We start from the raw sequence: 14,712 nt of genomic DNA on the forward strand, positions 1-14,712 counted from the left end.
GTTGTGCACAGAAAGGAAAGGTGTTTATCCAAGTCTGAGGTCTGGCAGGAGTGATGCGATACACCAATTAATAGTGCATGAGGGTTGAACCTGAGACTGGTAACTATAACTAGTGACTGCTGAGAGACGTCACTGTGAGCAGAATCTTCCAATCCACAGATGTTTTAAGGTACTACAAAGGAATGTGAGAGGATTTCTATGGTCCAAACCATCAATATGGTATTTAAAAGTTCATCTACATCAGAAAACATGACTGTTAAACCAAAAATACACAAAGTATCACGTGTTGTATTTATTGTATTCAAAGAAAGCTTGACATTGCATGTGTGGTGTGATATGTATCCAAACCAAACTCCCTTGAAAAGAAAGGCTGAAAATGTATGATGATTACACTGTTAAGTAATCAATATTGCCATGTCATCTGTGATAGGATTACATGGAAGTATAATATCAGCCCAGCCTAGTTGGAAGAATGCTTCCTTTTAATCATTAATAAGCTGCAGCTCCAAACTGGGTCTTATTGTCCTTTGTCAGTGATGGCAAAATTATGTTAAATCCTATTTTCAGTGCTGTCTGTTTCAAACTTAATCAGCTTCAAACCCAACATTTCATTAACAGAGCCACATTTTGAGTCATAACAGTTTTACAGAAATATTCTGTTTAAAAGTAGTCGGTGGAAAGATTAAGGATTAAATAAGGAAACCAGCGTTAGGTCACTTTTCTTTAGAAACAAACACACAAAAAACATTCTCATTGCATTACAGAGTTTAATGTATTTTATTGGGATTTCAGGTGATAGACCAACACAAATTAATGCATAACTGTGAAGTGGAAGAAAAAAATGATGCATGGTTTTTTTAAAGTTTTTTTAAACTAACGGGCTTTGCAAGGTGGCCTGTTATTGCTTTTACTATTTGCCATGCTAATAGTCATGCAACTCTTCTTTAAAAAAGCATTGAAAAAAGGCTATTGTTAAAGGAAACATGAAAAGTCCTGTTTAAAATTTACCAATATCCATTTATCAGAAACAGAAATGTGGAAGAAGGTGCTCTTATCCAAATCTGAACTTTTTAGTCTACATGCAAAACACTATGGTTTGTGGAAATCTATCACTGCACACAACCCTGAACATACCATTAATTTGGTAAAATATGGTGCATCTAAGGCAGACAATTAGAATAACACTTGCATCATGCTGTGGATAGGCTTTTCTTCAGCAAAAGCAGCAAAGCTTATCAGAGTTGGATGGAACTGAATATTTTTTTAAAACATGTTAGAGGCTGCAAAGGACTTGAGACTATGGCAGAGGTTCACCTTCTAGCAAAATCCTTAGCATAAAACCAGAACTACAATGTTTTGCAAGACTTAATTAATGCGGTCTACTCAATCTGACTGAGCTAAAGCTATTGTGCATACCCCATACCACATACCCCCAAAGACTCGATAGTTCTACAATGTTAGTGACTAACGGTAGCTGAGTGCAAATGCGTGACACACTTTGCAGATGTAAAAATGTTGTATCTTTTTCCTTTCACTTCCAATGTCTGTTGAACTACCACATATAATCAAGAATAAAGACCTTAAACTTTGCCTTAGTAAAGTGACAAAGTGTGAAAAAGCATTTGCCAAGCAATCCATTTAATTTACATTTGCATAACTGTTTTGAGGTGAGCATGATTAAAGCAACTTCTATTCAACACATCTTCTGCAGAACGCTGAGGAACAGCTCATTATCTCATCAATTTCACATACTGCCAGTCTGTAAGCCATGCATCGAAGTCTAAAGTTGCTGGTGTCCAATGAGACAAGGCGGTGAATTATTGATGTCACCCAGCCATTGTTGCATGTGGCATCCTCTTTATGAGAAGCTATCGATGTTCACAATAAAAGAAGTAAAAGAATTTCAAAAAAGGACGTTATCACTGGCTGAACAGGAACATTTAAGACATATTTATGAAAGGCTAGCTTACTACTTTCAATGTGGTAAATGTGTATTCCAAGCAAAATGTTGATTGTTTGAAGCCATTTTTAAATGAACTGCAGTCAGAAATTACTTTTCCTGCTTTTCCAGCTGGAACCCCATATGATTGTCATGGACCAAGCTGCTGGGCTGAGGGCATCTCCTGTTAATTACATGATTCAGTAGCTACTCAGATGGGTTAAGGAGATGTCCTAGTTCCTCTGGGACTGCCAGTAACCATGTCACCAACCGTGCAAAGTTACCAGTTGCTTTCACAGCGTAATATACATGCCTTGTTCTCTGATGGGTCATGTCATCACACTGAAGTTTAAACACTCAGGCTTACATCAGCCCTCAGTCATATCTGCCTTATTTAACTTAGTTAACTTTAACATAAACGTTCAACAAGTGTGCAAGAAAAATACGTTACGAGACTTTCATGGAGCAATGTATTAGAACATATGAATATGCATGAGAAAGCAACCAAGCCCTAAAACTGACACCTTTAATAATAGTGCCTGATTACTTGATACTAAGCATGCAATCTTATCCCATGTAGGTCTAGTGTCCACAGTCTGTTTTTTCTATTGGTTGTATACTGGTTATCAACATCTTATTTGTGCTCCAGTGACTCTGTGGGCACACCACCTGACTATGGTGTAGTGTATCCTTACTGCACATTTTAGAGCATGGGTTTGGCAAGTGAAGGGCTTGAAGGGCATTGTTGATGATGAGTCAGAGGGAGTATTACTTCACGTAGGGGCCAGATGGCTCGGAACTTAAATAACCCCAAAAACTTCAAACAAACTGTCAGTTGCGCCCCCAAATCATATTTTCTATTGTTTTTTAAATGTCCAGTAAAAGATCGGTACACAGTGTTGTGCACACTGTAAGAAAATACGATAACATCTGCCGTGGTTGATGACACAGCTATTATCTGATTTGAGGCTTTTGACCTAATCTTGAACAGATTAACAGTTTTTGAGTTTTTTTTTGGTTTTGGATAAATTATCATTAAACAGTTTTTGGTTGTGTGGAGCAGCAAGGGAAGGAAGATAAAAGAGGGGCTTGCAGCTGAGAAGGTTTCTGTGTTGGAGCCAAATACCAAATTTGTGTTCAGCTTTTAGCAACAGCGCTAATGCTAAAGTCAAATAAGCTAGCATGCTAGTATGGTTAACTCCTAGCAATCTGTGGTTCTTGAATAGGAATGTCACTGCTATTCAAAGGTATATTATTCAGTTCAAAACAGAATATATCAGAATGAAAAGTAACAGAGCTACTCAGATGATTTTTTACTATTTTAGTAAACTTTTCTGTCTTTATGAGAAACCAGTATTAATTGTTGTTTCTTTTTACCTTGGAAGACAAGTTTAGACAAGACTTAAGAAACAGGGAAGATGGTCATAATTCTGCTGCCAACAAGTCAGAGATTTCGGTTGTGAATGGAGGGATCCATAAACATTGGTGTGCACTAATGTCTGCAGCTTTGAAACAGCGTCATTATTCATCAGGTGTATTTAGTATTGATTAATCTGCGCTGATATGTTTATCAAGGAAGATCATTCTGGATGCAGTGATTCTATGCCATTACCCCTAGTGTTTGTAAACTGTTGATTGTGCAGATGTGTTTTATTTTAATTTATTTAACAAAATATACATTGGCAAATGTTTCCTATTGTGACAAAGCTTTAAAATATAAAAAAGATATAGATTAGCTCAAATAAATAAAAAGTGGAAAATAATTATTTAAAAAAATAATAAAAAATTGGTTGTAATTAAACTCATTTAAGTGTCTCTAAGATGGTAAAGTTATTTTCTGTTTTTTACTGATTAAAATCCATCTAAATAAAATGCGGTGTAACAACAGTTATATTGTTTAAATGCGAGCACTTTTAAACAAGTGATTTCAACGCTACATCTTAATAGCACTCTTAGCAATGCCACATGCATTTTTAGAATTGGAGGAAACAGTGGAGAGCAAAATGTTTCTGTTCTTGGGTAATACAACTGAACACCCATTGTCGTAATTCAATGGGTATAAGATAAAAACTGTAGGCAGGATAGTTTTACACTGTTACTGCACAGCCATGGTTAAATAACTTATTAAATTAAACAAATTAACTAATTAACGAATTTAAAAAGTTCATCTTCTCAATAAAAAGTATAAGATTTAATGGTAATGTGGCATGCCCTTCTGGCGCAGCGCTGGTGTTGTAGGGATTAAGCGTGCGACCCATGTATAGAGGCAACAGTCCTCGAAGTGGCTGTCCCGGAGACCCTTGCCGAATGTCTTCCCACTCTCTCTCCCCCTATTTCCTGTCTGCCTACTGTCAGACAAATTTAAAAATAAAGTTCTCTAGTGCTGCAAAAAAAAAAAATGTAAAACACAGAAAGAGACTGAACACTACGGTCTGTGCCACTGGGGACACAACTTGGGACACAACCTGTCCCGATAGGCTTAGCTGGAAGTGGGCCTCGAGTGAAGTTTTGCTCAGTGCCCAATACAAACTGTGTAAAGAAAAAAAGGGAGAGAGTTGCATTTTTAGGCTAATTTGGCTTTTGGGGACGTTTGCTGAATAAATGTTCTGTGGGGCATTGCAGCTCATTTGGTCCACTAACTTGAAGCTGTTCTGTGCATCTTACCACTAGATCTCCATCTAGTGGTCAGAGGGTTTTACGCTATGAAAGTGGAATTATGGGTAAAAAACACTCTTGCCTCATCTACTGTGTACTTGGGAGACTAACACAGGGAGTTAATGTCCAACCAGTGCATGTCACTGAACATTATACCACTGTTGTCATGGTGATTATTCATGTGGACAGGCTCTATGCACTGTCCTTTTAACTTTGCAGTGTCCAGGAAATGCTGGGTCTATCTGCCTGTTTCCAGCATGCAGGCAGTGTGGTGGGGGAATTAAAGTGACACAGCAATAGAATACGTGAAAAGTAAAGCAGAGCAGCTCACAAGGGTGAGATCTTTAAAGGGGGGAGTAACCCATTAATAGACAGGAATCACTGAGGCTCTGAATCTTTCCACACTTTTATCAACTTAGAAGAACATTTACTGTGGAGATAAAATATGAAAAAAACAAATCCCAGAAATCATTGGGCAGGGTTATGACTGGATGTTTTTGTTTTCTTGGTTTGCTATCCATTCCTTTGCGAGGCACAGACGGACAAGCAGCTGATGCAGGAGGCAATTTTCCTCTCTGCACACTCATGCTAGGACCCGAAGGCATCTTGAAATAGAAATTCAAAGAAGGAGGAGGACAGAAAGGAGAGAGAGAGGGGGGGACTTGAGACAGAACACTGCTATGCCAGGCTCAATACCTAGCATGGCTGTACAGAAGAAGCAGAATGTCCTCCCTCCATCGCAGGGACCACTTTCTACATGTACCTTCGAGAGCCGAAGGGTTGGAAACAGATCTGAAGGAACAGGAGGTTAGTCTCTTTATGCTTATTCTAAAACAGCATTTTGTAGATTCAGATTAAGAACATAATTTCAATCCAAACCAAAATGACAAAACCACAAGCACAGGATCATAGTTAAATAGTGAGAGGATGAGTGGATCTAACACCTGGATGACATAACTCTGACAGAATTAATTGAAATAATATATATTTTTTTTATTTTTGTACATTTTCAGAGCTATTTTTTAAATGATCATTTTACTTGTGTTTGCTCAGTTAATGGGTACTTGTCAGGTGCTAGCCTTTTACACACAGTAAAATAATAATGGTTCTTTTATTTACAGCTGACCCTAAGGCCAGCTTGGGCTGCTTGTTCAGTCTTCTACATCCATGACATATCACATGTTGACCTAGAAGATTTCTGTTTACAGATAAAGGATAATCAGAATGTGAGGGTAATAATGGGTATTAGAATATGTAAACAACAAATGATTTTTTTCCCCTTATCTACAGAGAATGGCTCTCATGTCAAACCAAGCCTACAAACAAAGAAAACAACCTGCTCTGCCAACAAGTCCATACAAATCTGCAACAACGTTAAACCCCGGGTCTCTGCAGGTTAGTCAATGCAAAGCCAGCCCAAGGCACAAGCAACCAATGGCCGTAATTGAATTGAATTGAATTGAATTGAATTGAATTTAAAAATACTTTATTCATCCCAAAGGGAAATTAAATGTTGTTGTAGCTCATATTATGCAGGTTTTTTCAAAGAGCTGTTGTAGATGCTGATGGCTGCAGACAGGAAGGATCTCCTGTAGAGCTCTGTCTTACAGCAGATCTGAAGAAGCCTCTGACTGAAGACACTGTTGTGTTAGACTGTTGTACAACAGTCTAATGAAGAGGACGCTCCGGGTTCTCCATAACGTTCTTCATTTTATTATGATCAGCAGGCAAACACTCCCCCCCCCTCTCCCCCCGGTTTAATTAAGCCCTTATCTTTCATGTTATGAGTCAGCTGACCCAAGTGGGTGCAAGAACCAAAATAAATGAGATTTTGTAAAAAGTTTTCAGAAAATAATATAAATTTAATTTAACACATGTGAGATTTGTTCATGTTTATGACTATTTATCTCCATAATTCTTAAAAAACACTTAACTACAAAAAAAAAACAAAAAACTGATATGCAATGGTTTAAGTACATGAAGGGTAGAAAATATTTTGTTTAAGGTTCTCAGAGCTTTTGTTGTTGTTTGTAGTCAGGTTTACCAGGACTGAGCCACATTCGCTTTGTTTTCTAACTCCCAGATGAAACTGACAATTTAAAGCTTTCATAAGTAAAAATATAGTATAAACAGAATAAAATCCTTTAGGTATGATTGTCATAATTTACTACTGCTAGTGCAGTTCTATAATTTCTGATCCTTGTGTCTCAACTGGGTTCATATTTAATACACACTAACATTTTCAACAACTAACTGACAAATTATTGTATGTGCTTGTAGGCTCAACCAACCAAACTTTGCCTTACTTTCTAAATCTACCAACTCTGTGTAAAAACACTTTAAACCACACATGACCGCAAGAGTAAGTCAGAGAAATGACCCAATCTCCAGAATTATTTAGAGCTTTTACCTCCTTTTACCTACAATACTTTATCCCAAGTACAATTTATTTATAAATAAATAACTTTTTGAAGAGTCAATTTAAATAGTTTGGCCACTTGTTTTTTCTAAAATATGTCTTACACCCACAATTTGCAAACAAAAAAATCCATGTTGTTGTTTGCAAGTCGGGCCCACCAAAGTAAATTTAGCTTAGGGCCTTAGTCAACCTTGAGCCGGCACTGCAAAATTGAAAAGGCCAGAAATTTAAACACTATATTCAGTCACATTTTCATGATTTATTATCATCTAAAAAATCAATTTTTATTTTATAGCTGGTAATGGACCAAATGTTGATGAAAGGCTCAAAGCAGCACGAGAAAGAAGAGAGGAGCAGCAGAGGTTGCTTGGTATGTTCCTCACTGCCACAAGATCCCCTCACATAAATTATCACACATACAGTATAAAACTATTTCTACTTCTTAATTCCATCTCAGTGTCTCGGGAGCTGAGCCGACTGGAGCGGGAACAGCAAGCCAGGCGTTACTATGAACAACAACTGCAGGAGCGAAGGAGAAAACTCCTGGAGCAAAGGCTCAAAGAGGAGAGGAGGCGTGCAGCTGTGGAGGAGAAACGCAAGCGGAGGCTGAGAGAGGAAAAAGTGAGCTTTCATAGTAAACACTTTCAGTTTGCATTTCACTACTACGAATGTGGTTGTATGTTTCTTTTTCTGAATTAAGGAGCGACATGAAACTGCTGTGCGAAGGACAATAGAGAGGAGCCAAAAGTTCCAACAGCACCTCAGTCAAAGCTCAAGAGGCAGGAAGCCCACTAAGAATGGTATGAGAGATACATGTGCCTTCTCCTCCCTGCTTCTTTTAACACAGTTTGTCTGCATATCTTCTGTCAAAATGTATCACGTAGGGCCGTAGCTCTTGGTATGTCTTATCTGTTGCTTTTGCTCTACTAAAAACTTTACACTGATCAATACCCCAGCTCCACGTCACTTGCCTCTGACACCATGGGAGAGAAATCTGGTCAGTCGCCTCCTTACTCCTACATGCTCTTATCTGGCTAGAAGCAAGAGTGCTGCTTGTGGGTCAGGAGAAGAAGGTACACCCCTGCTTCCAGAAAGTCCTTACCGCTTAAATGTCTCCCTGCCATGACATACTTTCTGAGCTCACTATTGCTTCTCTGTTTTGCTGCACATATCATCCTTTTTCACTGTCCACATCACGTGTCTCCAAACTGCACTTCTTTACACTGGCTCAGTTGTCCATGTTTGTCGCCGTGCAGCTTCATGCCACCCAAATAATGCCATCCCATCCCCCACCATCATCACACCCAAACTCCGACATCAGTCAGTTTCAGTCCACCGTGGGATGCCTGCTCCACCTTGTTCCAATAACAGCCAGCAAAGAAACATCAGCCCTGCACAGGTAAATCCACCCCAATGTTATGTATTTCTGGAACATATTGCTTCTTGCATTAGTAGTCACACCCCTGGAACGTTTTCCCATTATGTTAGAGCTCAACCACAAACTTCAATGTGCTTTTTTTATTCAACTCAAAATTGCTTTATTAATCCTAAATTATTTGAATTTTATGAGATAGACCAACACAAAGTAGTGCCAATCAAAGTAGTGGTGGTGGTGGCAGCATGGTGCTGTAAGGATACTTTTTCGCTTGTAGGAACAGGGAAGCTGATGGGAACAAGGGCTAAGTACAGGGCAATCATCGAGGAAAACCTCCAAAGACTATAAAAAAAGGCCCCTTTCCAGCAGCCAAAATTAGAATGGAATGCTTTATTTTAAAACATATTTATGTTAGAATGGCCTAGCCAAAGTCCAGATCTAAATCCAATTGAGAATTTGCTACTAAATTTGAAAATTTTTATTCATCAAAGAATTAGCAAGTATTTAGTCTTTAGGTGTGCAAAGTTTATAGAAACATAACCCAAAAGGTTCTCATGGCAGTGAAAGTTTGTTGTACAAACTATTGATTTGGGATCCTGATTATAAATGCACACATCACTTTTCAGCTTTTTAACAGTGGAAAACTTTAAAACCATTCATAATTTTTCCCTTTCATTTTAAATTGTGTTCTTTTTGTGTTGATCTACCACATGAATTTCCAATATAATACATTAAAGTTTGTGGTTGTAATGTAACAAAATGTGAAATAGTCCAAGAAGTGTGACAACTGTAGGCACTGTATCAGGTTTTAAGCAGGTTATTACTTTAACAATGGAGCTTCTGTTTATTTATAACATTTTTGTCAAGGCAGAAAAATGCAGATCTGCTCATTTCTTTGGTTTGATTTAGATGAAAACAGTAAGACAACAAGAAACCATGAAGAAGATCCCTAACAGTGGCTCTGCCAAAAGATCACGTGTTGCTGTTAATAATAGTGTGAAGCTAGCCACCTCCACTCAGAGCAGAACAGCCTCATCGTCAACAGAACGGTAGGTAAATACTTCCACCTCATGTTCATGTCGCAGAAGTAAACTGATCCTTCCCTCTCTGGTTGGATCTTAAAGGAGCCCCAGAATCTCAATCAGCAGACAGTTATTCCCATTGCATATTGAGCTCCCAGCTGTTCCTGAGGAAGATGCTGCTGTTTGTGTCCTTTCCTTCTCTGATGGTAACACACGGCCTGCCAGCACACCAGATAAAGGTCAACAAGAGACACTGAGACAAGAAAATCTCCCAGAGATGCCATGTTTAAAGCTCACTGACTCACAGAAAGACGGCTCAACCAGAACAGCAACAGATGGTAAAAGTAGAAGTGCTTACAATAAAAAATGTTTAACTGTTTTGACTGCATACTAAAAATATACTTTTTTTTTCTCTTTATGTCCTTATTGAACATTCTCCTCTTTCAGCTCCTCTGCCTCCCGAGGTCATGTTCCGTCCTTCAGCTGGTACTACTGACCCAAAAGAGGCCTCACGACTTCTAGCTGAAAAGAGGAGAGAGGCCCGAATACAACGGGAGAAAGAGGAGCAGGAGCGTTTGCTGCGAGAGGAAGCTGAAAGGTAAAAATATAATTGAAAGTACATCTCCGACAGTAATACAGCAGGAGGCAGCCATTGCAACTGTCATACTATAACCTCTCATCAGGAGGAATCGTGAGGAACAGGAGCACAGGAGAGCAGAGGAGCAGGCTCGACCGGAGGCTGAGGCCAAGCGTCTCTTAGAGGAGAAGAGAAGAAGGGAGGAGGAGGATCAGAGAAAAGCTGAAGAAGAGAGAGTTCAGGCTAGGAGGGAGGCTGCCCTTCTGCAGAAGCAGGTGCCTAAAATAAAATATCCCCTTAACTTTAACCCTAACCCCTACTCTTCCCAGGAGAAAACATCCCTGTACTGCATGCACTGTGTTAGCATGCTTTTGTGCTAATGTTAAAATGATCATCAAATGTTACTTGTCTGGGTTTTACACAGAGAGAGGAGGAATCAGCTAAAGAAAGAGCACGAGCTGAACAAATAAAACAAGAGCGAGAGATAGCTGCACAGAAAGAGGAAGCAGAGCGACAAGCAAGGAAAAAGGTTTGCTTCCTTGGACACTAGGTTTCAAACATACAGTGCCTAATGAAATATTCTTACCCTTTGAACTTTTACACATTTTGCCATGTTACAACCACAAACAAAAATATTATAGTGGGATTTTCTCATAGACCAATGCAAAGTAGTGCATAATTATAAAGTAGAAGAAAAATGATGAATGGTTTTCAAAACCTGCTTTTGTAATCACTCCCTTTACTTTGAGAACCCTGAATAAACTTAATGCAACCAAAAACCATCAGAAATCACATATTAAGTAAATTGTGTGCAATTTAATCTCAGTTTAGGCCTCAGGATATAAGTAAAAAAAAAATGTATCATGAAGTCCTAGGACCACAGCAGGGATAAAGGTCTAGAAAAGTTGCAGGAATAGGGTTCGGTTATAAAAGGATATTCCAAACTTTGAAAACCTTAGGGAGCCCTGGGTTAGGCTTTGAGTTCAGTCCATCCTCTGAAAATGTAAAGAATATGGCACAACTGTATACCAACACATGGCTGGCCATCTAAACGGAGAGGCAGGACAAGAGAACATCAGTTAGAGAAACAGAGGCTTGTAGTAACTCTCGAAGAGCTGCAGAGATCCACAGCTCAGGTGGGAGAATCTGTTGACATTACAACCATTATAGGTGCACTTCACAAATCTGGATGTTTAGAAGAGAGGCAAGAAAAAAAAGTCACTGTTTAAAAGTTTGCCCCAAGCCATGGGCCTGCACAATATATCATAAATACTTTGTCATTTTAATATCAGTATATGCAATTTTAATATCACAAAGGACAGTATTTATTGACCAGTATTTTCCAAGTATCAGGAATATCCGCTTTGCATGTCAATAACATACTGAGTATCTCAAATGAAGTAATACTGCAGTAGATGTCCACACCTGAGACAGATGTCAGTGCCCAGAATGCTAAATGTCTCACAGGCTGTATTTTAATGACAGATGAGAAAGAGAAGAGTATGAAAAAATTGAGTTTCACACAATTAATATTGTAATGACAATGTTTACAGTGCCTTGCGAAAGTACTCGGCCCCCTTGAACAGGTCAACCTCTTGTCACATTTCAGGCTTCAAACATAAAGATATAAAATTCAAATTTATTGTGAAGAATCAACAACAAGTGGGACACAATCGTGGAACAAGTGGAAGGAAATTTATTGGATGTGTCAAACTTTTTTAACAAATAAAAAACTGAAAAGTAGGGCGTGCAATATTATTCGGCCCCCTTGCGTTAATACTTTGTAGCGCCACCCTTTGCTGCAATTACAGCTGCAAGTCACTTGGGGTATGTCTCTATCAGTTTGGCACATCGAGAGACTGAAGTTCTTGCCCATTCTTTCTTGCAAAACAGCTCAAGCTCGGTGAGGTTGGATGGAGAGCGTTCTTGAACAGCAGTCTTCAGCTCTTTCCACAGTTTCTCGATTGGATTCAGGTCTGGACTTTGACTTGGCCGTTCCAACACCTGGATACGTTTATTTGTGAACCATTCCATTGTAGATGTGGCTTTATGTTTTGGATCATTGTCTTGTTGGAAGATAAATCTCCGTCCCAGTCTCAGGTCTCTTGCAGACTCCAACAGGTGTTCTTCCAGAATGGTCCTGTATTTGGCCCCATCCATCTTCCCATCAATTTTGACCATCTTCCCTGTCCCTGCTGACGAAAAGCAGGCCCAAACCATGATGCTACCACCACCATGTTTGACAGTGGGGATGGTGTGTTCAGGGTGATGAGCTGTGTTGCTTTTACGCCAAACATATAATTTTGCGTTGTGGCCAAACAGTTCGATTTTGGTTTCATCTGACCAGAGCACCTTCTTCCACATGTTTGGTGCGTCTCCCAGGTGGCTTGTGGCAAACTTTAAACGAGACTTTTTATGGATATCTTTGAGAAATGGCTTTCTTCTTGCCACTCTTCCATAAAGGCCAGATTTGTGCAGTGTAGGACTGATTGTTGTCCTATGGACAGACTCTCCCACCTCAGCTGTAGATCTCTGCAGTTCATCCAGAGTGATCATGGTCCTCTTGGCTGCATCTCTGATCAGTCTTCTCCTTGTTCGAGATGAAAGTTTAGAGGGACGGCCGGGTCTTGGTAGATTTGTAGTGGTCTGATACTCCTTCCATTTCAATATGATTGCTGGCACAGTGCTCCTTGGGATGTTTAAAGGTTGGGAAATCTTTTTGTATCCAAATCCGGCTTTAAACTTCTCCACAACAGTATCTCGGACCTGCCTGGTGTGTTCCTTGGTCTTCATGATGCTCTCTGCGCTTTGAACAGAACCCTGAGACTATCACAGAGCAGGTGCATTTATATGGAGACTTGATTACACACAGGTAGATTCTATTTATCATCATCAGTCATTTGGGACAACATTGGATCATTCAGAGATCCTCACTGAACTTCTGGAGTGAGTTTGCTGCACTAAAAGTAAAGGGGCCGAATAATATTGCACGACCCACTTTTCAGTTTTTTATTTTTTTTAAACATTTGACACATCCAATAAATTTCATTCCACTTCACGATTGTGTCCTACTTGTGGTTGATTCTTCACAAAAAATTTGAATTTTATATCTTTATGTTTGAAGCCTGAAATGTGGCAAGAGGTTGACCAGTTCAAGGGGGCCGAGTACTTTCGCAAGCACTGTATTAGTAATATCACTGTTGCATGATTTTCTAATATTGTGCATCCCTAGAAGAAAGAGTTCTGGTCAAATATGACCATTAAAACTTTTTGCATAATGTTTTATGCGAGATAAAGCCAACACTCCACATCATACTGAACACACCAACTCCATGGTGACACGTGATTGTTGCAGCATCATAAAGATTCATGGAGCTAAATGAAGGGCAATTGTAGAAGAAAACCTGTTAGACGGGTGCAAAAGACTTCGGACAGGGGTGGAGATTCACACTTCTGTAAGACAACTTAACATAAAGCCAGAAATGCAATGCAATGAACAGGTATGACCTGTCTTGTCTGTGACAAGACTTAAAAATAGCTTTTTACAGACGCTCCATCTGTTATGGACTATTTCAGGTTGGTCTGTCACATTAAATCCCAATAAAACAAACAGTTGTAAAGTGACAAAACATGTTCAAGAAGAATGATTTCTTTGGCAAGCCATTGTATGTAACTAAATAATATCAAAATCGAACAGATCTGTCTCATTGCATAATATTGTCTTTTCCAGAGACTTGAGGAGATCATGCGGCGAACCAGAAGAACAGATTCCCCAGATATGGTGCGATTTACTGAATCTTAGCTTTTCATAACAGAACACAGTCTCGGGTCTCTTGTGACGCACATTCAGTTTTGACATGAAAAGGCCTTCGGCTTGGCCTTGACTAACATGTTTAATATCTTTTCATCACAGAAATCTGTATCGGCAAGGACACTACCAAAGGAAAACACAGAGCCTCCGCAAAATGGAACCATAGAGGACGCCGCAAAGATGCCAGTGGGGACTAAAACCGCGCAGCTTGGGTTAGGCAACGAGGACGACATGGTACCTGTAGTGGCTTTCAAGGAACGCAGATCCCTCAGAGCGCTTTCTGGCATGGAGGAAATCCAGACCAAACAGAGAGCAGGTTAGGACAAACAAAACAGAAAAATGTATTAATACTAATCATTGGACATGCTGTCAAGGTGCATGAAACTGCCTAATTTTAGTAACTTTCTAACTAGTGCTGGAAACCTATCATTTCTGAATTTGGATAAATCTCTTTGAATAACAATAAAAAATGTTTTCTGAGATGTTTTCTCCTCCTGGTGTTTTAGAAGTCATCTGAGCTCCTCCTGAGGCGTCTGCTATCCGGGGAAGTCATCAAAGAGCTGCGATTTGCCTGCAAAGCTACAAAATCACTACAGCACAGCCATTCTGCTACCTTTCAGCGCCTTGAAAGAGCATGTAACATTACAGCTTTCCCTCTCAGTGAGGATGTCTGCAGTAGCCAGCAGCTCACATACAGGTCCTTCTCAAAATATTAGCATATTGTGATAAAGTTCATTATTTTTCATAATGTCATGATGAAAATTTAACATTCATATATTTTAGATTCATTGCACACTAACTGAAATATTTCAGGTCTTTTATTGTCTTAATACGGATGATTTTTGCATACAGCTCATGAAAACCCAAAATTCCTATCTCACAAAATTAGCATATCATTAAAAGGGTCTCTAAAC

The 14,712-nt window shown here is 39.2% G+C and overlaps 1 protein-coding gene across 3 annotated transcripts; it reads left to right on the forward strand.

The window, feature by feature from the left end:
• The first annotated feature begins 4,967 nt into the window (after positions 1-4,967).
• On the forward strand, positions 4,968-14,587 carry map7a (microtubule-associated protein 7a). Of its 3 annotated transcripts, none has more exons than XM_047345822.1 (15): positions 4,968-5,401; positions 5,885-5,989; positions 7,309-7,383; positions 7,471-7,634; positions 7,714-7,813; positions 7,970-8,086; positions 8,270-8,412; positions 9,298-9,437; positions 9,513-9,748; positions 9,858-10,008; positions 10,094-10,262; positions 10,412-10,516; positions 13,718-13,768; positions 13,901-14,114; positions 14,305-14,587. In XM_047345822.1, the coding sequence occupies exons 1-15, from the start codon at positions 5,275-5,277 to the stop codon at positions 14,313-14,315; spliced, it is 1,908 nt and encodes a 635-aa protein (XP_047201778.1). In that variant the 5' UTR covers positions 4,968-5,274; the 3' UTR covers positions 14,316-14,587. The 3 variants fall into 3 exon arrangements, with proteins under 3 accessions (XP_047201778.1, XP_047201777.1, XP_047201779.1); XM_047345821.1 differs by having other exon boundaries at positions 4,970-5,401; positions 8,246-8,412; XM_047345823.1 differs by lacking the exon at positions 7,970-8,086 and having other exon boundaries at positions 4,970-5,401.
• Positions 14,588-14,712: the final 125 nt, after the last annotated feature.

This window comes from Girardinichthys multiradiatus, chromosome 19, assembly GCF_021462225.1.
Source record: "Girardinichthys multiradiatus isolate DD_20200921_A chromosome 19, DD_fGirMul_XY1, whole genome shotgun sequence".
Lineage (NCBI taxonomy): Eukaryota > Metazoa > Chordata > Actinopteri > Cyprinodontiformes > Goodeidae > Girardinichthys > Girardinichthys multiradiatus.

Coding starts and splice junctions, on each gene's coding strand:
- map7a (XM_047345821.1), top strand. CDS start 5,275: ATGCCAGGCTCAATACCTAGCATGGCTGTACAGAAGAAGCAGAATGTC. Junction 10,009..10,093: donor CTGCGAGAGGAAGCTGAAAG/GTAAAAATATAA, acceptor ACCTCTCATCAG/GAGGAATCGTGAGGAACAGG. Junction 13,769..13,900: donor GAACAGATTCCCCAGATATG/GTGCGATTTACT, acceptor TTTTCATCACAG/AAATCTGTATCGGCAAGGAC.